Raw genomic sequence first — 24,951 nt, 5'->3', positions numbered from 1 at the left:
CATGGAAATCAGAGAAGATGCTCTCTTAAAATGCAAAGAAGGTATAAACACCCACTCTATGGGGTTATGCAATCATTGCTTAATTCAGTACTATATTTACTCAATTCACCCATTTTTCTAATTTATTCTTTTTTGTGCTTGTAAATAGTTATGCTCATAATCCTGTTAAGTTTATTATATGCTGGACAAATTCCTCCAGTTGTGGGAAAGGCTTCGTAAAAAAGTAACAGACCTCTGCTAAACCAAACTCTTTTCCTTAAGAAATGAAAGACTCCAAACTGCTAGAAACACAGAATTTAGTACATTGTCACAGAACTAAAAAATAATAAGTAAATATTGACTTTTGTAAGGTGAAAAACAAACTTTATTGACCAGAGAGGTAAATATTGACTTGGAGTGAAGCAAATATACAATATGTACTGAAGTTAATGGATCAAATCCTTTTCAGTTTGGCAAAAGAAGATTTGGCCCAATATATGTTTTATTACTTATTTTCTGAGAGTCTTCATCAGAAACATCTGGAAAATCTCTCCATAATGTTAATGCATTTCAGTGAGGTAACAGTTTTTCCTTAGAAGCTAAAAGACAGATACACACAGAGGATCAGAAAAAATTAATTATCCTCCTGCAAGGTGAAATAATAGCTTTCAATTAATTTTCTTCAGCCAGTCACAGTGTATTTATTTGCACAAGTGGTCTGACTGGATACCTGGAAAAGACCTCAATTTTATTAACTTCTGAAGAGGTAAACAATAGAAACTTACTGAGTCTTCACAGGACAATTTTTAATCAATCACAATCTAAGCTTTTTCTTATGTGGGTAACAATAATTAATGACAGAGTTCTCTTTATCTGTTGATTTGTTTAGGTCTCTGTTCAGTCAAAAAACATTCTTGATGACAAATAGTCTCAATAAAAAGAGCAGTAAACCTTTTTTTTTTTGTAAAGTAAAGATTATCACAATGCCTGTCAGAACATACAAGGTATAATTAAATTACCACTTACAGTGTGTGATATCTCAACCTGTGGTACTGGTAAAACTAGCTTCAGTAAAACATCCTCAACTCCAACTGGCAAGATGTCCTGGAAGCCAAGAGAAACCTTTCCAGCTATCAAAACAAATTACACCAAAGGTAATTAGCCAATGTAATGTTTAAATAGTTTGATCCTTGATTATAAATTAGGTTAGTCAGAGCCTTTGGTGGCTTCTGAGCCCAAACAAAAGTATATTTACACTTTTACCTATTAAATTAAAGAACAAAAATTGTTTTCTTCTTGCTATAAGGAAAGTCACAAAGGTTAAATTACAAAGAATCAAATATAGTAGATCAAATATAATACTTTAAGTAACATTTCTAAGTCTCAGATACTGAAAGATATAATATCATTTTACAACCACAGAATGGGTTCTAGCTGCAGGGTGAAATGTTTAGATTTTGGATAATGTCTATTTTACACAGAACAACTTATATGAATTCCATAAGCAGGGCAGTACAGTCTTTTCCTACAGACGTTTTGGTCAGGATTAAGGCCAGATCCGTGTGTGTGTATTAGTTCTTTCCCTGTTTAATGGTTCTGTCTTGTAAAATGTAAGGGTTTAAAGAATCAGGCTCTTAGACAGACTGGAAGAATTTTTGTTACTGAAAAACTTGAAGGAAAAATTATACTGTAGATTCACCAAACTTTTTTAAAAACATGCCCACTAGAGAACTCTAATGTCTTACATAGTGTACTGTCAGTATGATACATCATCTGACCGATATACCTTTGTATGCATCTCCCATAGCAGCAACTAACCCACCACTCCCAAATGTCTCCTTGCCAGCTTCACATATTAGAAATAACTATTTTAACAGCTACTATCAGTGTTATTCTGCAGCTATAAGAAAAGACCAGTTCAGACTACTACTATATTCTAGGAACCACCTACAGACCACAGACGTCCCTCTTTCCTGTTGAGGGACACAGAGGAGGAGCACCCTCCTGTGCAGCAAGCAAAAATTACAACTATTTTCATCTGCTCAGGGAGCCAAAGACTCAAGGGTCTGATTTTCCTCTCACACCAGTTTTACACTGATGTAATCCCACTGATTTTAATAGAATTACTTCTCATTTATAATGTTTTAAGTACAAGGATGATAAGATGGAAGATTTTCATACTGTAGCATATAGTGAACTGGAAAGATTACTTAACATTTCACCAAACTGGATAATGTTTTTGCATTTAAAAAAAAATGCAAACATCTGGCTTGACTTCAACAAGAGCTTTGCCTGATATGACCCACAGGATCAAGCTCTAGAGATGAAATCCTGGCCCCACTACTGTCAATGGGAATTTTGCCTTTGATGTGAATGGGGCCAGAATTTCACCCTATACATTTATCAGTCTTAAACACAAAATATAGCCAGAATTTTCAAAAGTGGCCACTGGGTTCAGGTCCCTCAATTATGGGAGCCTTGGACCAGTTTTCAGATGTGCTGAATCCCCACACCGCAAATTGAAATCAACAGAAGCTGTGGGTGCTCAGCAACTTTAAAAATCAGGACTCAGTTGTGAGAAGACCTGAATACAGAAATTGAAGCATCCAAAATTAGAGGCCATTGTAGAAAATCTGGGCTTCTTGGCAAAATTTTAAAATCCTCAAAAACAAATTTACACTGAAAATTTTGAATTTTGCAGAAATCTTCTAATTACATAGAACATTATTTTCTTAGGAATACAACAGAAGAGAAATCTGATGAATATTCAGGACCATTCTACTCTTCTGCAAACTTTTACATGGAAGCAAGTTTAAACCACAATAACTGACTGTCTTTTCCATATATTTTAAAACATTTCCTTCAAATTTCACCAAAAGGCATGCAACTTTTCCAGTTTAAAGAAGAATAATGCCTTCTACGCATTCCTTGAAAAATTCGTATATTGCAAAATTCCAGCATTTATTGGTAGGCATACTATAACAAAGATTAAGGACTTAATCCTGTAATCTGATTGGCACAGGCAAACCCCTCTGTGGAGCACCATCAGAATATAGGATTGGGGCCTAAAACACTTTCTTCTAATATTTTTGGCGAGAACAGAAGGTTTAAATGAACTTTTAGAAGTAAGCTGTACTTTTCATTATATCTGAAATCTTACCTATGATACAAAAATTATTAGGTACCAAAGGCATGCTCTTAAATAACAGCATAAACACAAACAGCTAAATACCTTCCATTGAGCTGAGCCTTGGAGAAAGATCAGCAAGTGGCCTGAACATATAAACATTCATAATTTAATTCCCTATTTTCAGTGCATAGAGCAATAAGCCACAATCTGAATTAAATTCTCATTTGAAACACTTTTGCTCATTAAAGTATTTTGTTGACTGCTACAAAAAGAAACAAAGCAACCCAACTATCTATTTATATTAAAAATGTTTCCACATCCCATATAGAAGGCATTTCCAGATATGAAATATTCATTATAAATGAAAGGTTTAGTACTGCCCTCCCTAATTTATCAGTCAAATGAGATACTGTTTCATACAGTCCTTCAACGTCCAAATGTTATGAGGAAGATCTCATGACTGAAGAAATGTAGGAAGAAGTAACACAGTAGGCGGTAGGTCAACATTATAACATGCACCATTCCTCTGCACTATGTGAGTATGCCCACATGAATCTGACAGTGCTCTTAGGCCATGTCTACACTACCACTCATGTGGGGGTGAAAAAAAAAACACACCCCTGAGCAACATAAGTTTCACTGGCTTAAGTGGTAGTGTGCACAGTGCTATGTCAGTGGGAGAGCTTCTCCCACTGACATAGCTACCGCCTCTCATTGGAGATGGTTTAATTATGTCAACAGGAGAGCTCTCTCCCATTGGCATAGAGCGGCTACACAAGAAATCTTACAGTGGCACAGCTGCATCGGAACAGTTATGCTGCCTGCTATAAGGTTTCATGTGTAGATATAGCCTTAGGACAGCACCTGAAAGCAACACTGGCAAGAATAAAAACACAGCATCAAGACTATGACTGCCTGATATTGTGATAACAAGGTAGGAATGACATGCGAACCTGCAAGTCTCACTATTTCAGAGGGCCTGAGCATTTTTTGAGCGCTTGAGAGCGTATCTGTGATAGTTATCTCTAGGTTTATGTTTTGTTTTCTTTCCAGTAGGTCAGACATGTCCCAGATGGAATGCAGAGGATACTCATTCCTTTAACCTTTCCTCCCCCATTAAGGCATGCATTGTAGCTGCAAATCTCCAGTCAAGAGTCTGGATGAGGTTCCTTTTGAAGGCTATCAATAATGTCCATAAAATTAGATAAGAGAAGTCACTGCAGAACCCTCCTTCTCACCCATCCCCAACACAAACAGAGGTTTGCTTTACCTTTACACAGTGCATACAGCTTCCTTTGATCTGTGGTGTAAGAAAACAGCTTTCTTGTTTGCAAAAAGAAAAGGAGTACTTGTGGCACCTTAGAGACTAACCAATTTATTTGAGCATAAGCTTTCGTGAGCTACAGCTCACTTCATCGGATGCATCTGATGAAGTGAGCTGTAGCTCACGAAAGCTTATGCTCTAATAAATTGGTTAGTCTCTAAGGTGCCACAAGTACTCCTTTTCTTTTTGCGAATACAGACTAACACGGCTGCTACTCTGAAACCTTTCTTGTTTGGTGGTTCAGAGTGCTAATGCTAGGCCATTTTATCTACCTAGGCACTTAGATACTCACAGCAGTATGTGCCTTCAGCTACATTTAACTTTTATCTGTAACATGAATATTACCAAGTCTAATGAATATATATGGCAGGTTAACAAACTAGGCCCCAGTTCAGCAATGTACTTAAGCACTTACCTAACTTTAAGCACATGATTAGTTCAACTAGTACAAAAAGACAACTCGTTTGCTTGAAGTAAAGCATGTACTTTAAGTACATTGCTGAATTGGAGCCCTACCACACAGTCTAAAAAGTGTTCAATATAGTTTTATGAAGGTGGGTTTTTTTTGTTTTTTTTAAAGGCAGCCCTTTAATTTCAGCAGCATGTTTCCAATCAGTACATCCTTGTATCCGTAAAGCAAGGGACGTTCTCTACCTTTGATTCTGCCTGCTAAGCCCAGGGATGTCAGCTGGTAAACCACCTTGCTGAAGATGAATCCAGGCCCTTTGAATATCAGCTGTAAGAAGATGACAACCATGGAACAAAAACACCTGAAAAGGAAAAAATATATATATATAATTTTCACTACTGTACATGAAACAGATCTGTTAATATTTTATGGATTCTGAGAATATTTTCTGGCTGGAAGTAAAGTTGTTATTTTTTGTTAAAAATATGTTTTAAGAACGCACTATAATCACAGAAAACTGCCTTGACTTTACTTCCTATGCTCGTTATTTTGCTTACAGCCTAAACTGCACTCATTCAAAAAGGCTTTATTTTTGTTTTCCAATAAAAACTCAACAATTCCCATTTACTCTAGTAATTTCTTCATTTTTAGTAGGAATTTCAAGATTTTTACCTTTTAAAGGGGTGCTTAATTAGCTTTTGACCTAAAAATTTAGATTTTATTTTTTAAAAAGCCAAACAAATTAAAATAGGGGCCCAAATCTCAGTGGAGCCTTTTACACTGGTCTGGCAATCCCTTAGAGTTGGTGTAAATGTAATTTGACTTCAGTAGGACTGAAACATAAGCTTAAGTGCTTTGCTCATTAGGGATGGATTTAAGTATGTGTTTAAAGCTGAACATGTGCTTAAGTGCTTTGAATTAGGGCCTTAATGAGAAACATTTTGGTGCAACCTACAATGCAATTGCTGATGCTAACAAATATTGCAGGGTGTATTCTCCATATTCTGTAGATGCAGTACTCTCATTAATGTTAAATGGAAATTTAGCAAGTAATTCAAGGGAAGTATTGACACCCCCAGGCCTGGACTAATACACTTCAGACAAAATTTGGTTCTCAGTTATGGCTATGCATCCCAACTGAAGTCAGTAAGGTTGCATATGTGAAACAAACCACAATTTTGCCCATAATTTACTTGCAAATCTCAAAAAATTATATACATAAAAATGTGCATCACAATAAGAAAACTCCAATGGAATTTTCTGCTTTGAAGGAACCAAATGTTCTTGAAAAACTATTTTAAAAAAATCTTTAAATAAAAACATGTCTTTGGTGATTATTTTTATCAACAGAATAGATAATTAGTTGAAAGGTAAAGTTGTATGTACCTCTCTTATAGCTGGATAATCATTGGCAGCCATTAGTGAATCCTTTAATAGCATAAGGATTGAGAGACAGAAATTCTCCATCACCTTTTGATTCCAATCTTGTATGTACATTTGATCCCAAATCAACAACACTGCAGGAAAATCCAGTATACTCACAAAGCCCTAAACAAAATTATGAAATTTATTGTATTAAAAATATATTAGACAATTTCTAATTTGTAAAACACCACCAAATCTTGCTCTTCCTACTCACACAGGTACCTGTATGGTTTAACACTTTGTTAATAATACCCAGAAACAAGCTTCAGATTGTTAGGGTAGGTGGGCAGTGTTTGACAGAAAAAAACAGTGTTTGTCCAGCATGTAGCACCATGGGGTCCTGGTCCACAACTTGGGCTCTTAGATGCTATCGTAACATATATAAAACAATAATAATAATAATAACAACAACTACTCCAGATGCAATCAGTGTTACTTCTGATTTACAACAGTGTGAGTGAGACAAGAATCAATCTCTGCATTTGTTTTTTGTTTTTTTAAATTCATTCACATAAATTAGGATTTCTTACTTCACCCATCCATTTTCTGAGGAAAATGACTGGGCTTGCCAGCAATTCCTTGGTTAGATGTTTGTTTTGCTCAGATCTGTCTGTGGCTGTGTACAGTTCTTGAGCTTTCTCTCTTTCTTGAACTATCAACTACACCAGGAAATCCTGCAAAGAAAAAAAAAGAATATATTAGATGGGATATGTTATAATATAGAAAAATCAGAAACATTATCCCCAGAGATAAAAAACTATCTATGTATATTTCAAGATCATTTAATAATTTTACTAAATTATATTTAAAAGTACAACTTTATTCCATATGCTGACTTTTACTACAGCAAACATTTTATTTTAAACTTCTGCAAGTAGCATAAATATAAAAGACTCTATAGTTAAAAAAAAATCAATAGATTATACTTTTGGTTCAACTGCAAAATTCTTTCTGAAATACTGTTGAAGATGAGTGAAGAATTCAGTGTCCTCTCTCTCCAGAAGGCTCATCATCCACTCAGCCATTGCAAAGATCTCTGTCCATGATGGGAATAAGTTTTGATGTAGGAAATGTAGGTACATAGCCAATTCATAGGGATGTTCAGCTAAAAATTAAAATATTTATTAGTTTATAGAATAGTGAAAATATCTTTGTCAAAGCCCTGAGGATTCTTTATCATCTCCTAAGAAAAGTGATATAAGTCTAAAGCAATTTTCTGTGATTTAATTTACTTACCTGTAGGCATTATTTGCTTAAATGCCGTTTGCAAAGGAAAAAGCCAATAGATTAGGTAGGGTTCATACGTGCCACTGAAAACATACAGGACATTTAAGGTTTTGCTGGTCTCTGAAATCATTTGTTTATTTGTGGCAAAAGAATGCATACAGGGTGTCTTTTCATATTTCTGTTGGGTAGAAGGAAAGAAACGTTAAATATTTGAAATGAAAACAATGTTTCTAAGGAATAATATAAATTAAGTAAATGCAATTTCATTTTGATATTTATTTCAGTCAGAATGTACAAGCTCTAACCATTATAGAACTGGATTCAGCTGTATTGATATTCACTTTGTGTGATGTAAACCTAGGGTTTAAATACTAAAAAAGTCACAGCTTTACAGCCCTCTTAACAGTTCTAGAAGAAGGAAGTTGTTCTTTGGAGAAAGCAATGGCTGAATACCAGATTGGAAGAAATCTTGACCATCACAAGAATATGGTAGATTAATTACAGAGGCTTTAGACATGGTCTAATTCAGTGGTTTTCAACATTTTGTCATTTGCAGACCTCTAAAAAATTTCAAATGGAGGTGCAGACCCCTTTGGAAATCTTAGACATAGTCTGCAGACCCGCAGAGATCTGCGGACCACAGGTTGAAAACCACTGGTCTCATTAAGTGCATGCACAGTGTCATCTGTTTGGGCTGTGCCTGAGCTGTCACCTAGTGAGGTGGTAGTTTAACTTTTTGTTCATTGAATCGCGGAGTATTTCTTTTCACAATAAACCTTTCAAATAGTCATTCATATTTTCTCTTCTTTCTTTATCCTCTTGTGCTCTCAGGTGCACAATAGGACATCAACCAGTTTCCTCCATTTATTTCAGTCATGTGCTAGTCTGTTCGGGCTTCTCAGTGTCATGCTGATGGATTTGGTTTCTTTTGATACTGTTAGGCATAAATGTTTCTCTAGGTTTCCCTCTTTTTCTCTTCCATATTATCACTTGTTGTGGAAATTGTGTTGGTGGCCTCTTTAAAGCATGTCCTAAATAAATCCATCCTCATTAAATTTCCAGATTTGCTCTGCTTGGAATTCTGATGTTGCAAAATACTCTTTTCAATGCAGTGATACGTGTATATAGATATATGTATATGAATATGTGTATATCTATCTATCTATCGATCTATCCATATATCTTTGGAATGCCTTGATCTTATCAATGAATCTTGTTGTAGATTTCAATGACTCTGGTTCATAAAGGCAGACAGACATAATGGAAGTGTTAAAAATACATAGTTTTATGTCAGTGCCAATCATGCTACTATTCCAAATCTTTTCAAGTTTAATTGAGGTTGTTTGCTGCTTTTGATGTTCGTTGCTTGACATCTAGCATAGCGTCATCATCGTTGCACATTTAACTCCATAGATTAGTAAAATTACTCTTTTTCTAGTGTTTCTTTGTTCACACTAATGGTAACTTCTGAGACACTGATAGCCATATTTCTCTTCCCCTTGTTGATGAACAAACCAACTTGTTTTGCTGTATTTGCCAAAAGCTAGGTCTTTTCTTCCATTAAGTGAATTGTTGAACTAAGTAGGACAATGTAAATCAGCAAAAAAGAGGTAATACAATTGTGTTTATCGTTTGTCCATAAAATTCCTTGGTTGCCTTCTGTGGTTACTTTCCTCATGACATAGTCAATGACCAGTGCAAACAATAGTGGGGACATAATACACCCTCACCTTACTCCAGTTGTCACTGCATTGGCTGATATTGTCACCATCTCTGACTGCACATTCAGCATTATCATATAGATCCTTGATTAGTCTAATTATTTTTGTTGGTATTCTGTAGTGTGCCAAAATTTGCCAGACTGTCTCTCTGTGTATGCTGTCAAAAGCCTTCTGCAAAGCTATAAAATTTATCACAAGAGGTGCTTGCCACTCCACTCTTGTTCCATAATATGTCTAAGAACAACAATATGGCCTGCACGTGATCTCAGTGGTCTAACACCTGCTTGTTCCTCTCTAAGTTGAAAGTCTATTTGTTTCTTGATACGTTACCAGATGTTACTGCAAATTGCTCTCCCAGGCACCAAGAGGAATGTGATTTTTCCCCAGTTACAGCAGGTGATACCATCATCCTAAGGCCTCTCTTCCACTGGGTTGGGTTATTTTCTTTATTCCGTATTCTATCCAAAAACACAAGGAAAGTCTGGAGGGCTGTTTCATCACTTGCTTTGGGAATCTCTCCAGTAACATTATCCTCTCCAGCTGCTTTCTCATTTTTTAGTATACTGATGGCTTTTCTAACTTCTTCATTTGTAAGATCTCCTAAATCAATATCAAGCTCTAGTGGTAGGTCATCATCAAACATTTCTAGTAGTTTGTTTGAGCATGGTCTACTTAAAACAGCCTGAAAATGTTCTGCCCATCTTTTCTGTTGTTATTCTGTACTAAGAGTCTTTCTGTTTGCATCTTTAGTAGGGTCTCCGGTACTTCTAAAGGTTCCTGTTAGCTATTTGATTGCCTTATACAAGGTTATAAGGTCACCTCTTTTGCTACCTCTTCAGCCTCTTGACATTTTCTATCAATATATGCCCTTTTATCTCTTCTAGAATTCCCTTTAACCTCTCTGTCTAGAGCACTGTATTCTTCTTGCCACTTGCTTGTCTCTTCACATGACTTAGCATTCATGAGTTTTTGCTTTACATTTCTTCTCTTTTCCATAGCTGCCCAAGTAGTATCGCTAATCCATTCTTTCCTTTTAGATTTCATTGTTATTAGACCTGTCTTTGAACTTTGTAGATAGCACTCTCTGATGTTTTCCCATAGAGTAGCAATGTTTTGGGTTTCTTCACTTAAATCCATTAGAATACTGAACCTGTTCTTCAGTTCAAGCTGAAAAGCTTTTTTTGTATTTGGGTCTTTTAATTGTGCATTGCTGATGCACAGTTGTCTTTTAACCTTCCTCATCCTCTTTAATTTGATCTTCAATTTAGCAACACAAAGGTTATGGTCACTGTGCCCTCATCTGCTCCTCTGCACACATGCACATCTGCCAAAGAACTGCAAAACATTCTTAAAATGTAGAAGTGATTTATCTGGCTCTTTGCAGGAGCATCTGGGGAGTTCTATGTCACTTAATGGGATTCTTTATGAGGAAATATGGTTCCACCTATCACTAGTTTGTTCACGCTGCAAATTACTTTTAGAATAAAACTGATGTTCGGTTTTATTGTGAGTTATAGATCACTGAATTATTTAATGGCACTATAAACAGTATGCTTCTCTCTACTGTAAGAATCACTTTCAAGTGTGCAAGAAGACAAAGTTTACTCCATCTTGTGGACTGGTTGAAATCATACGATGGTGTTTGCAATGATATTCCAGAATTCAGTAACCAACCAAAGGAGCCAGCTAGGAGAACATTAGCAAAATGATTACCAATTAAGGATAGGAGAAGAAAACCCCAGAAGTCACCTGATATTTGGAAATATGCAACAGAATGGTAGTATTGCTATGACCAAATGAATATGGTTTTAATCACCATTACATAGTGCAAATATTCATTATGAAGTGCTCAGGACAAGGAGTAAGAAAATATAGAATAAAAAATAGTTAGCATGCCAGGTTTTACATTTTCTGACTAACCTCCACAACTGCATTTTCAATAAGGCCTGAAATTGGTGATCGGGTGGCACTTCTAATTTTCAGTTCAGCAATTCGGTGCTCCACTGTTTGTCCAAACTTCACTCTAGCTTCTCTCTCGAGAATTCTGAGAAGGTGAAGCACTGATTAATTTCCCTGATTACATATAGTTTTCAAAAGCTTGTTATGAACTGAGATGAATTGACATAAAAATACTTGGTACCTAAAAGTATCCAAAATACTCACTCTATACATCAGCATTCAGACACAATGCAGACTATTATACTGTGATGCAATAGTTCCAGAAATGCCCATTCATCATGTCAATGAGCTATTCTAGAATATGCCCCTTTCACAGCGAATTCAAACTTTCTGGAAATGATGGAGGGTGGGGTGGAAACAATAATACACAAAGGGCCAGATCCTCAATTGGCATAAACAGACATATCAAATTACAAGAGCTGAGGATCTGGCCCACAGCATGTATCTGCTCAGGGCTCTGCTGGATGCACATAAGTCCCATTCAAGTCAATGAGAGCTGCATGTGCATAACCAGGGACACAATTCAGCGCTACATTTGGAAATCATTCAAGCATAAAATTACTAGACTTTTCCATGGGCCTCCAAAAAGCCACATCTTCAAAGATATCAGTACTTTATCAAACCAGAATCCAGTTTTCTGCATTGATTCTTCATTGAATACAGCGTCAAGTTCAAGGTCTATGAAATGACAGTCAAAGCCCTCCGTGAGATTGGCCCTACCTTCCTGAGATAGCACCACTCCATCCATGATTATGACCTCCCACAACATCTGTGTTCTGCAGAACAATTAAACTGACAATCAACTGGGAGTGGCTCATGTACTCAGGAGAGAGAACTTTGATAGGAGTTGGACCTATGATTTTTTTTCTGTCAAGGACAACAAGGACCACTGATCTCACAGCTTTTAGAACAGAATCAAAATATTCAACTGTTTTCCCCTCGGTAATTTACGCGCATGCACACACATACACACAGACAAAACCCACAAACAAACAAAAATATTTATAAAGTAATCAAATTATTTCCCCAGAAGGGAGGAAGAAACAGAGAAAAAGACTTATTTTTCTTTTAAAATATTTGGGAGGCATGAAAGTAGACCTGGATAGAAATTTTCCAACAGAAAATGCCAATTAAATGAAATTGAAATGTTTTGCAGGAATGTGATGATTTTGACAAAATTCTGATGGAAATCAGGCAGGTTTTGACACTTACCTGGTTTCTTGCCAGCTCACCTGCCCAGCTCTTCAGCAGCCCTCTGTGCAGTCAGTTTTGGGAGCAAGGCACAGAGGGGGTTGAAGAGATGGGTGGGGTAAGCAGGTCTACCACCAAGCCAGTTACCAGCTGTTGCCAGAAGGGGTACTTCTACATGCAGAGCCAGAGGCAGGTGCCAAGGCTGCTTCAGAGCTAAGCAAGCAGCTACAGATTGACTCCATGGCCTGATTTCCTCCTCATGCCCCAGTGTCTGTAGGTCTCCAATGCTTCACCTTCAGCCACTTGAACTCAGAGCAAAGAAAAGCATTTACCCCACAGGCAAAGGTTCTCATTCATTTCAGGGGGAGATCTGACTGAGCAAGGTCTGATTTGGCCCACAGTTTGTTACCTAGAAGTTGCTGTGGGTTGTTCCATTTACACCTGCTCTTGTTTCATATTAGAACATCAAGTGACTACAACATGGGAGGAGTTGAATTATAAAAATTCATTTGAATGAAAAGTAACATTGTGATTACAGAGATCTAGGCAGGCAGAAACTGAAAGTGTCCTGGAGCCAGTCAATTAGTAGTCAAATGTCACTAAACTGCTTCTGCATTTTTTGGATATTCCAAGAGGTGGGAGTTAATACAAACTTCAGAGAGGAACCGCTCTCCTACTTGTATTTCAAGATGATGTTAAGGTGGTATTATTCTCAACAGTTTGAAGAACATTTGGGCTAATTTCATGTCAGAGAATCAGGGATTACTTTGAATATATTAATAATCCAAGAATTAGATGGCTGCAGTTACTAACAACACCACAATATTTTTCAACAGAGGAAAACAATAAATACTTACGTTATTCTTTCAAACTTGTCACCTTTTGTATCTGCTTTTAGAAGTTTATCAGTCCAGATAAACTGTTGAAGTGTCTTTGGAAGTAATTTTCCACTTAGTCTTTCACACACAGTTAACATACTATTATAATCTAATGAGATTATGGCACAGATTGAGTCTCCCAGTATATCACTTGCTGAGCAATTTAGAATAGGTGAGGGTATGTCAGGACCAATATGCATCTTGTCTGTAACAAATATAAATAGTAAATGACTAATGAATTATAGCTACCTTTTCCACTCTTTCAAAAAGTTACCAATGGCAGTATCACCAAAAAATAAAATGGAAAGGAATATCTAAAATAGAACTGTTTGTTTAAGAAATCAAATATTTGAACTTCATTTGCTTCAAAGCAGAGAGTACTGGAGAACTATAGATATAAAATTCACAATAAGAACAGTTACTTACCTGTACAATAACTAAAAGGAGTACTTGTGGCACCTTAGAGACTAACAAATTTATTTGAGCATAAGCTTTCGTGAGCTACAGCTCACTTCATCGGATGCACTGAGTGGAAAATACAGTGCGGAGATTTATATACATAGAGAACATGAAACAATGGGTGTTATCATACATACTGTAATGAGAGTGATCACTTAAGATGAGCTATTACCAGCAGGAGAGCGGGGGGCGGGGGCGGGGACTTTTGTAGTGATAATCAAGGTGGGCCATTTCCAGCAGTTGACAAGCACGTCTGAGGAACAGTTGGGGGTGGTGTTTATGTGACCATCGCTTATTAGCACCATAGTGTCCAGGAAGTGGATCTCTTGTGTGGACTTGTCCAGGCTGAGGTTGATAGTGGGATGGAAATTGTTGAAATCATGGTGGAATTCCTCAAGGGCTTCTTTTCCATGGGTCCAGATGATGAAGATGTCATTCACTTCCTGGACACTATGGTGCTAATAAGCGATGGTCACATAAACACCACCCTATACCAGAAACCTACTGACCGCTATTCCTACCTACATGCCTCCAGCTTTCACCCTGACCACACCACACAATCCATTGTCTACAGCCAAGCTCTACGATACAACTGCATTTGCTCCAACCCCTCACACAGAGACAAACACCTACAAGATCTCTATCAAGCATTCTTACAACTACAATACCCACCTGCTGAAGTGAAGAAACAGATTGACAGAGCCAGAAGAGTACCCAGAAGTCACCTACTACAGGACAGGCCCAACAAAGAAAATAACAGAACGCCACTGACCATCACCTTCAGACCCCAACTAAAACCTCTCCAACGCATCATCAAGGATCTACAACCTATCCTGAAGGACGACTCATCACTCTCACAGATCTTGGGAGACAGGCCAGTCCTTGCTTACAGACAGCCCCCCAACCTGAAGCAAATACTCACCAGCAACCACACACCACACAACAGAACCACTAACCCAGGAACCTATCCTTGCAACAAAGTCTGTTGCCAACTGTGTTCACTATCTATTCAGGGGACACCATCAGAGGGCCTAATCACATCAGCCACACTATCAGAGGCTCGTTCACCTGCACATCTACCAATGTGATATATGCCATCATGTGCCAGCAATGCCCTTCTGCCATGTACATTGGTCAAATTGGACAGTCCCTACATAAAAGAATACATGGACACAAATCAGACGTCAAGAATTATAACATTCAAAAACCAGTTGGAGAACACTTCAGTCTCTTTGGTCACTCGATTACAGACCTAAAAGTGGCAATTCTTCAACAAAAAAACTTCAAAAACAGATTCCAACGAGAGACTGCTGAATTGGAATTAATTTGCAAACTGGATACAATTAACTTAGGCTTGAATAGAGACTGGGAGTGGATGGGTCATTACACAAAGTAAAACTATTTCCCCATGTTTATTCCCCCCCGCCCCACTGTTCCTCAGATGTTCTTGTCAACTGCTGGAAATGGCCCACCATGATTATCACTACAAAAGTTCCTCCCCTTCCCCCACCACTCTCCTGCTGGTAATAGCTCACCTTAAGTGATCACTCTCATTACAGTGTGTATGGTAACACCTGTTGTTTCATGTTCTCTATGTATATAAATCTCCCCACTGTATTTTCCCCTGAATGCATCCGATGAAGTGAGCTGTAGCTCACGAAAGCTTATGCTCAAATAAATTTGTTAGTCTCTAAGGTGCCACAAGTCCTCCTTTTCTTTTTGCGAATACAGACTAACATGGCTACTACTCTGAAACCTGTACAACAACTGTTGTCCTTCGAGATGCATTGGCCACACATGCATTCCACTTCACGTGTGTGTGCCCAGCGCACTTGTGCCAAATCCTTCTGGTCAGCAATACCCCATTGGGATGGCACATGCACCCTGAGGGTCCTCGTACCTCCAACTGAGGGAGGAAAGTCCTCTCAGTTCCTGTGCACCAGAATCTTTGCGACATTAGACTCCGAAGTAGTGGGGAAAGAGGATGACTCATGGAATATATATGTGCACAATAAATCTTGAAGAACCACAGTTACTGTACAGGGAAGGAATGGGTTCTTCTTTTTGGAGTACCTGTGCACATATATTTATTCCATTTCAGGTGATTACCCAGAAGAATTCCTTAGGTGATGGGAATTTGGACTGTTCTCGCAGATCACCTCAGCAGGAAATCCCAGGAAAATCACAAGTGGTCACTGAAAACAGCATAGTGAGTCTAATAGTCCAGAAATGGGGATATTCCAGTGTCACCCTCTTCACAACCAGACAAAACTGAAAATGTCACTGTTTTTGTTTCAGGGCCAGTCAGAGTCCAGGTTCTGTCACAGATACATTGTGGTCAGTACTAAAAATAAACTCACATTATGAGATGCACAGTACATAATGACCACCCAGAGAGAGAAGCATCTACTAGTCCCTGCTTGAACAGAACCTGCATATCTGCAGAGAACATTCTGCACCCCAGGAAGGTAACAGGCTTTGAGGGTATTGCACCCTCAAATGCAGAAGTGCCAAACTTGTACCATCTCCAGGCATGGAGGACTGGACCTTGCTCCACCCTGTTTGTTGAGGTACAACATTGTAGCTGTGTTGTCCATCATCACCAAGATCAGAAGAGTTCCGTGTAGCTCAAAAGTTTGTCTCTTCTACCAACAGAAGTTGGTCCAATAAAAAGTATTGCCTCACCCCCTTGTCTCCATCACTAGTATCATCAGGCACTTGATGGAGGTGAGAAAAGCTTTGCATGCTCAGTGTATGCCCCTTAAATCCAAGAAGTTTATATGGAGGGATGATTCTTTGATGAACCATATAGCTGGAAGAAGAGGAGTGTAAAGTACTCTCCAGCAAACATTCTGCAGACTCATCTACCAGTACATGAACTTGAGACCTAGAACTTGAGCAAGTAAATGAATCAGGATGTCCAGAGGGTACTTGTTTGGTCAATCCACACATCTCCATCAGCTCTGCATACATTGTAAGTGAAGTCTAGCATGCTGAGTCACGTACGTTCAGGATGCCACATGCCCTAACTGCCTCAGACAAGATTTCTATTGTCCTTGCATGAACTTGCAGACTGGTGCACAAGTTTAGCATGGACTAGAACCCTTCCTAATGCAGGTAGGCTGTGGCAGTTGTAGAATCAATGACATCCCCAATTAACTTGACCATCGTGCTTGGGTCTAAATCTCTTCCAGACATGCACCCATTGACGTTGGTGGAACTGCGGTTATCACCAAGAGAATAGTCTGTTGCAGCAAGACTCCGGTACCAATACGTAGAGTAGCTTCCTGGCTGCCTTATATTCCTGGGGAGTCAACTATACTGACAGCATCAATGCCACAGTTACTGGTATACCTCATGCAATGAAATCAATGGCACTGGTGTCACGGCCACCAGCATTGGAGTCACTGACCATACATTAGGTACCCATACCAATGGTACCAATGTGGTTGGCACCAGAGTTAACAGTACCAGAGTTACATACATCAGCTATATGGTACCAGGGGCACTCTGGAGCTCTCAATTTTAGCTCAGTACCAGACAGCTTATATGAATTTTAGCAGCTGAAGTGTGGCAACTGGAGTCCCTGTGTATGCTCAAGGAGCCCTTCTTGGTTCTCAATGTAGTCTTAATCTCCAGAGAGCTGGCAATTTGGGCCAGATGTCCCCTGGTGTGGAAAATTATGTCTCTTTTCTCTGGAGGTTTTCAGGGGTTTTCTTCCTCTGTGAGTAGATGGAGCAGCCAGAGCACTTCTGGTAGAGGAGTACTAAGCTTGCTCAGTTCCAGAATGGCCTGGACTGGAGACAGGACAAATGAATTTTTCCATGAGGTATGTCCTTGGACATGCCTCCTGAGGTTTTGCATCCCCTTAGTAAAGGACTGGCAGATACATTTGCCCCTTATATGTCTTGCACCTAGACAAATGAGACATCTAGTATGCTCTTTGTTAATGGCCACAACTGCCTCACAAGAAGGGCAATTTTTAAAACATGGGGACTTTTATGCATAGCTGTTCCAGTACTGGGGTACCTCCACAGGAGTAAAAACAGATACAAGTAGTCCTATCAGGGAGAAAACAAAACAAAAAACCACACACACATATACACACACACACACACTCTCTCTCTCTCTTTCACTCCAAAGGAAACACTAATAAGCTAATCTATCCACAGTAAGGGTATGTCTACACTACGGAATTAGGTCGAATTTATAGAAGTCGGTTTTTTAGAAATCGGTTTTATATATTCGAGTGTGTGTGTCCCCACAGAAAATGCTCTAAGTGCATTAACTCGGCGGAGTGCTTCCACAGTACCGAGGCAAGCGTCGACTTCTGGAGCGTTGCACTGTGGGTAGCTATCCCACAGTTCCCGCAATCTCCACTGCCCATTGGAATTCTGGGTTGAGATCCCAATGCCTGATGGGGCTAAAACATTGTCGCGGGTGGTTCTGGGTACATATCGTCAGGCCCCCGTTTCCTCCCTTCCTCCGTGAAAGCAAGGGCAGACAATCATTTCGCGCCTTTTTTCCTGAGTTACCTGTGCAGATGCCATACCACGGCAAGCATGGAGCCCGCTCAGGTAACCGTCACCATATGTCTCCTGGGTGCTGGCAGACGTGGTACTGCATTGCTACACAGCAGCATCAACCCCTTGCCTTGTGGCAGCAGACGGTACAGTACGACTGGTAGCCGTCATCGTCATGTCCGAGATGCTCCTGGCCACGTCGGCCAGGAGCGCCTGGGCAGACATGGGCGCAGGGACTAAATTTGGAGTGACTTGACCAGGTCATTCTCTTTAGTCCTGCAGTCAGTCCTACTGAACCGTCTTATGGTGAGCAGGCAGGCGATACGGATTGCTAGCAGTCCTATTGCATCATCTTCTGCCGGGCAGTCATGAGATGTGGATGGCATGCAGTCCTTCTGCACCGTCTGCTGCCAGCCAAAGATGTAAAAGATAGATGGAGTGGATCAAAACAAGAAATAGACCAGATTTGTTTTGTACTCATTTGCTTCCCGCACCCCGTCTAGGGGACTCATTCCTCTAGGTCACACTGCAGTCACTCATAGAGAAGGTGCAGCGAGGTAAATCTAGCCATGTATCAATCAAAGGCCAGACTAACCTCCTTGTTCCAATAAGAACAATAACTTAGGTGCACCATTTCTTATTGGAACCCTCCGTGAAGTCCTGCCTGAAATACTCCTTGATGTAAAGACACCCCCTTTGTTGATTTTAGCTCCCTGAAGCCAACCCTGTAAGCCATGTCGTCAGTCGCCCCTCCCTCCGTCAGAGCAATGGCAGACAATCGTTCCATGCCTTTTTTCTGTGCGGACGCCATACCAAGGCAAGCATGGAGGCCGCTCAGCTCACTTTGGCAATTAGGAGCACATTAAACACCACACGCATTATCCAGCAGTATATGCAGCACCAGAACCTGGCAGAGCGCTACCGGGCGAGGAGGCGACGTCAGCGCGGTCACGTGAGTGATCAGGACATGGACACAGATTTCTCTGAAAGCATGGGCCCTGCCAATGCATGCATCATGGTGCTAATGGGGCAGGTTCATGCTGTGGAACGCCTATTCTGGGCTCGGGAAACAAGCACAGACTGGTGGGACCGCATAGTGTTGCGGGTCTGGGATGATTCCCAGTGTCTGCGAAACTTTCACATGCATAAGGGCACTTTCATGGAACTTTGTGATTTGCTTTCCCCTTCCCTGAAGCGCATGAATACCAAGAGGAGAGCAGCCCTCACAGCTGAGAAGCGAGTGGCGATAGCCCTGTGGAAGCTTGCAACGCCAGATAGCTACCGGTCAGTTGGGAATCAATTTGGAGTGGGCAAATCTACTGTTGGGGCTGCTGTGATGCAAGTAGCCCACGCAATCAAAGATCTGCTGATATCAAGGGTAGTGACCCTGGGAAATGTGCAGGTCATAGTGGATGGCTTTGCTGCAAGGGGATTCCCTAACTGTGGTGGGGCCATAGACGGAACACATATCCCTATCTTGGCACCGGAGCACCAAGCCGGCGAGTACATAAACCGCAAGGGGTACTTTTCAATAGTGCTGCAAGCTCTGGTGGATCACAAGGGACGTTTCACCAACATCAACGTGGGATGGCCGGGAAAGGTACATGACGCTCGCATCTTCAGGAACTCTGGTCTGTTTCAAAAGCTGCAGGAAGGGACTTTATTCCCAGACCAGAAAATAACTGTTGGGGACGTTGAAATGCCTATATGTATCCTTGGGGACCCAGCCTACCCCTTAATGCCATGGCTCATGAAGCCATACACAGGCAGCCTGGACAGTAGTCAGGACTGAGCAAGTGCAGAATGGTGGTAGAATGTGCATTTGGATGTTTAAAGGCGCGCTGGCACAGTTTACTGACTCGCTTAGACCTCAGCAAAACCAATATTCCCACTGTTATTACTGCTTGCTGTGTGCTCCACAATATCTGTGAGAGTAAGGGGGAGACGTTTATGGCGGGGTGGGAGGTTGAGGCAAATCGCCTGGCTGCCAGTTACGCGCAGCCAGACACCAGGGCGGTTAGAAGAGTACAGGAGGGTGTGGTACACATCAGAGAAGCTTTGAAAACCAGTTTCATGACTGGCCAGGCTACGGTGTGAAAATTCTCTTTGTTTCTCCTTGATGAAACCCCCCGCCCCTTGGTTCACTCTACTTCCCTGCAAGCTAACCACCCTCCCCTCCTCCCTTTAATCATTGCTTGCAGAGGCAATAAAGTCATTGTTGCTTCACATTCATGCATTCTTTATTCATTCATCACACAAATAGGGGGACGACTACCAAGGTAGCCCAGGAGGGGTGGTGGAGGAGGGAAGGAAAATGCCACACAGCACTTTAAAAGTTTACAACTTTAAAATTTATTGAATGCCAGCCTTTTTTTTTTTGGGCAATCCTCTGTGGTGGAGTGGCTGGTTGGCCGGTGCCCCCCACCGCGTTCTTGGGCGTCTGGGTGTGGAGGCTATGGAACTTGGGGAGGACGGTGGTTGGTTACACAGGGGCTGTAGTGGCAGTCTGTGCTCCAGCTGCCTTTGCTGCAGCTCAATCATACACTGGAGCATACTGGTTTGGTCCGCCAGCAGCCTCAGCATTGAATCCTAACTCCTCTCATCACAATGCCGCCACATTTGAGCTTCAGCCCTGTCTTCAGCCCGCCACTTACTCTCTTCAGCTCGCCACCTCTCCTCCCGGTCATTTTGTGCTTTCCTGCACTCTGACATTATTTGCCTCCATGCATTCGTCTGTGCTCTGTCAGTGTGGGAGGACAGCATGAGCTCAGAGAACATTTCATCACGAGCGCGTTTTTTTTTCTTTCTAATCTCCACTAGCCTCTGGGAAGGAGAAGATCCTGTGATCATTGAAACACATGCAGCTGGTGGAGAAAAAAAAAAAAGGGACAGCAGTATTTAAAAAGACACATTTTATAAAACAGTCTTTACAGTCTTTCAGGGTAAACCTTGCTGTTAACATTACATACATAGCACATGTGCTTTCGTTACAAGGTCGCATTTTGCCTCCCCCCACCGCGTGGCTACCCCTCAACCCTCCCGCCTCCCCGTGGCTAACAGCGGGGAACATTTCTGTTCAGCCGCAGGCAAACAGCTCAGCAGGAACGGGCTCCTCTGAATGTCCCCTTGACAAAAGCACCCTATTTCAACCAGGAGACCATGAATGATATCTCACTCTCCTGAGGATAACACAGAGAGATAAAGAACGGATGTTGTTTGAACGCCAGCAAACATACACTGCAATGCTTTGTTGTACAATGATTCCTGAGTACGTGTTACTGGCCTGGAGTGGTAAAGTGTCCTACCATGAAGGACGCAATAAGGCTGCCCTCCCCAGAAACCTTTTGCAAAGGCTTTGGGAGTACATCCAGGAGAGCCACGAATGCCAGGGCAAATTAATCATTAAACATGCTTGCTTTTAAACCATGTATAGTATTTTAAAAGGTACACTCACCAGAGGTCCCTTCTCCGCCTGCCGGGTCCAGGAGGCAGCCTTGGGTGGGTTTGGGAGGTACTGGCTCCAGGTCCAGGGTGAGAAACAGTTCCTGGCTGTCGGGAAAACCAGTTTCTCCGCTTGCTTGCTGTGAGCTATCTACAATCTCATCATCATCATCATCTTCTTCTTCTTCGTCCCCCAAACCTGCTTCCATGTTGCCTCCATCTCCATTGAAGGAGTCAAACAACATGGCTGGGGTAATGGTGGCTGAACCCCCTAAAATGGCATGCAGCTCATCATAGAAGTGGCATGTTTGGGGCGCTGACCCGGAGCTGCCATTCGCCCCTCTGGTTTTCTGGTAGGCTTGCCTCAGCTCCTTAAGTTTCACGTGACACTGCTTCGGATCCCTGTTATGGCCTCTGTCCTTCATGCCCTGGGAGATTTTGACAAAGGTTTTGGCATTTCGAAAACTGGAACGGAGTTCTGATAGCACGGATTCCTCTCCCCATACAGCGATCAGATCCCGTACCTCCCGTTCAGTCCATGCTGGAGCTCTTTTGCGATTCTGGGACTCCATCATGGTCACCTGCAGCTTGCCACGCTGGCCAAACAGGAAATGAGATTCAAAAGTTCGCAGTTCTTTTCCTGTCTACCTGGCCAGTGCATCTGAGTTGAGAGTGCTGTCCAGAGTGGTCACAATGGAGCACTCTGGGATAGCTCCCGGAGGCCAATATCGTCGAATTGTGTCCACAGTACCCCAAATTTGACCCGGCAAGGCCGATTTAAGCGCTAATGTCAAGTATGGAAATCGATTTTAAGAGCCCTTTAAGTCGAAATAAAGGGCTTCATCGCATGGACAGGTGCAAGTTTACATTGATTTAACGCTGCTAAATTCAACCTAAAGTCCTAGTGTAGACCAGGGCTAAGACTAAGCTAACAACTCTAGGACTATTTAAAAGAAAAGGGTGCTCACCAGCACTAGAAAGACAGTGAGCGTGAGGCATCACTGAGAGCCACAGGCAGTGAGAAAGAGAAGTCAGGCAGCTCCGTCCCTTATGACCTTGGTTAGAGGTATGAGGACTCTCAGAGCACATGTGCCGCCCTAATGGGAACTCCTATCTACAAGTCTCCGGCTCTAGTGGGAAAGCACATACCTGAGCTATATATATATATATATATATGCACTAGCACTTGGAGAAAAAACACTGCTATGAGTTAGGTGAAAAGTATTCTTTTGCAAAATGCCACACATTCTGCAGTAAATTGATCTATTTTAAAACTCACGTGGGTAGTTACACTAGCTGATCTTTTGCCCAATTATTTTAAACCTGAATGAATAAATAATGACACTCTACATGAGCTTGAAAACCTCTATTAGCTCTCATGTCTGTGTGAAGGAGCACTTTTGTGTATCTGAAGTGGAGGTCCTTTAATGTTTTAATAAAGGAGAAAAATCACACTCTTCAAAAATGGTTTGGCACTCTTGACTGTCAGGGAAAGCACAAGCAAAGCAGTTACTCTTTGTTAACAAATTATCTCTGAATTACTGGGACTGGTACTTTCAGAAGTTCTTAACCTATAATATGCAGGTTTGTTTTTCAACATGGTTATAGTAGTTGTAGCATTTAAATAATGTTAACACTTTCTGTAAACTCTGGTATTTAAAAAAAAAAAAAGAGAGAGAGAGGCTTGAACCTAAACCCTGGATCAGAATTCGGAAGGCTTCAGAATTGAAACTTGGATTCAGGTGTGGATATCACACATACTCCTATCTTTATAATATGCTGAACCACAAAGTGGATCCAAACATCTTGATAGTTTGGAAGCTCCAGATATGAATACTTTCTTTTCTACTTGGACCAATCTCTAAGTGTGATGTTATCTGATTAGAATATGACCTTGCAAATCATTGTTGCTACCACTGTTCTATAGTTGCAATGAATCTTATACAAAGTGTGTCAAGTATGGTGCCAATAGAAAGGGTTAAGTGGCTCGCAGGCTAAATGACCCAGAGTCAACCTTTAGAGACATGTTAGAAAAATATGTGAATGGTAATTAGGGTCATTCCATGTTAGATAGGCTAGAACTTTGAAATGCAAACCTGTATTGTTAGAGGACTGGACATAATACTAACTGTATGTGTTTACTTATATTTTGTTAGATGTCAGCCATGAAAATAGACAGCTCCTGTCTATCACTATAGCAATTGATTCAGAGATCAACAGGGAATATTAACATTTAGATGAATGTTGGATGAAATAGTGTCATTGTCTATATGTCTCTTTAAAGTTTGTAATAAACTGCTTAATGGATAAATTACCTTATGTTAATCCCTGTAGCTAGTTACTAGTGATGCTTAGGAAATATGTCTACTTCAAAGTCTCCCTGATTGCCTATTGTACGCCTAAGGACTCTGAGCTGCCAAAAGAATGCCTGGAACTGTATAAAAACCCTTGGGTCCTGATCCTTTTTTATCTCAGATCTGCTTGATGCTTCAGGCAGGGGAAGCTTAAATCATAAGGCTGAGATCTCCAGTCCCACCTGGATTACCCTGAATATGGACATTGGACTATAACCTATGGACTAATTCTGAAAGAACTCTTTGCAACTACAAAGTTTACCATCTCTACTATGAAGCTGATCTTGAAACTATACTCCTGTCTGTATGTATATTGAGCTTTTAACCACTACTCTCTCTCTTTTCTAATAAATTTTAGTTTAGTTAATAAGAATTGGCTATAAGAATGTATTTGGGTAAGATCTGAAATATTCCTTAATCTGGGAGGTAACGTGTCCAATCCTTTGGGATTGGTAGAACTTTTGTATTTGACTTGGGTGTCTGGGTGAAGGCCTGAAGCTGGGTTCCTTAAAAGGAAACTGTGTTGTAGGCTTCTGGGTAACTACTAAGGTATTACAGAAGCTGTTTTGTGCTTGCTTGGTAAGCCTAAGTATTGGAATATCCACCAGCTTTGGGTTTGTTTGCCCCATTCTTTGCAGTAGATCCTAAGTGAGTGACTACAGCATGGCTCCCTGGGACCCTAATCACACTAAGTAAAATGCATCAAATTAAATAAATTTGCTTTTCCACTCATGTAATGATGATGTGGATTTATTGTGGAAGATAGGGACCTGGGAATTGAGAGGGCTGAGTCAGAACTCCTTAAATCAGGCTTTGTGGGTATTGCTGGGGCCTGTTTTGCTCCCCAACCACAGTACAGTTATGGTAGCCTTAACTCTAATTTAATTATGTTTTTTTCTATGTGGATATTTCTGATTTATTTTTTAAATGT

At 40.6% G+C, this 24,951-nt stretch overlaps 2 protein-coding genes across 6 annotated transcripts in view; both read right to left on the bottom strand.

The window, feature by feature from the left end:
* LOC311532664 (uncharacterized protein) overlaps positions 1-6,927 on the bottom strand; it is a 57,386-nt gene extending 50,459 nt beyond the window's left edge. For 3 of the 4 annotated variants that reach the window (XM_084651319.1, XM_084651318.1, XM_084651320.1), the window contains exons 1-3: positions 6,798-6,927; positions 6,229-6,390; positions 5,088-5,203 (exon numbers count right to left, since the gene is read on the bottom strand). In XM_084651319.1, the coding sequence (XP_084507445.1) occupies positions 5,088-5,190 (103 nt within the window). In that variant the 5' untranslated portion in view covers positions 5,191-5,203; positions 6,229-6,390; positions 6,798-6,927. Of the gene's footprint in view, positions 1-1,005; positions 1,110-5,087; positions 5,204-6,228; positions 6,391-6,797 lie in introns of all 4 variants that reach the window. The other variant, XM_084651321.1, reaches the window with a different exon arrangement.
* Positions 6,928-7,158: 231 nt separating this feature from the next.
* LOC311532667 (uncharacterized protein) overlaps positions 7,159-24,951 on the bottom strand; it is a 29,051-nt gene continuing 11,258 nt past the window's right edge. The window contains exons 8-11 of one of the 2 annotated variants that reach the window (XM_084651328.1): positions 13,223-13,448; positions 11,136-11,259; positions 7,504-7,672; positions 7,159-7,372 (exon numbers count right to left, since the gene is read on the bottom strand). In XM_084651328.1, the coding sequence (XP_084507454.1) occupies positions 7,188-7,372; positions 7,504-7,672; positions 11,136-11,259; positions 13,223-13,448 (704 nt within the window). In that variant the 3' untranslated portion in view covers positions 7,159-7,187. Of the gene's footprint in view, positions 7,373-7,503; positions 7,673-11,135; positions 11,260-13,222; positions 13,449-20,537; positions 21,090-21,679; positions 22,263-24,951 lie in introns of those variants that run through there. The other variant, XM_084651329.1, reaches the window with a different exon arrangement.

This window comes from Lepidochelys olivacea, assembly GCF_965140295.1.
Source record: "Lepidochelys olivacea isolate rLepOli2 genome assembly, chromosome: 17".
Classification (NCBI taxonomy): domain Eukaryota; kingdom Metazoa; phylum Chordata; order Testudines; family Cheloniidae; genus Lepidochelys; species Lepidochelys olivacea.
Note: the sequence above shows the minus strand (reverse complement) of the source record. Positions and strands in the feature narration are given on the sequence as shown.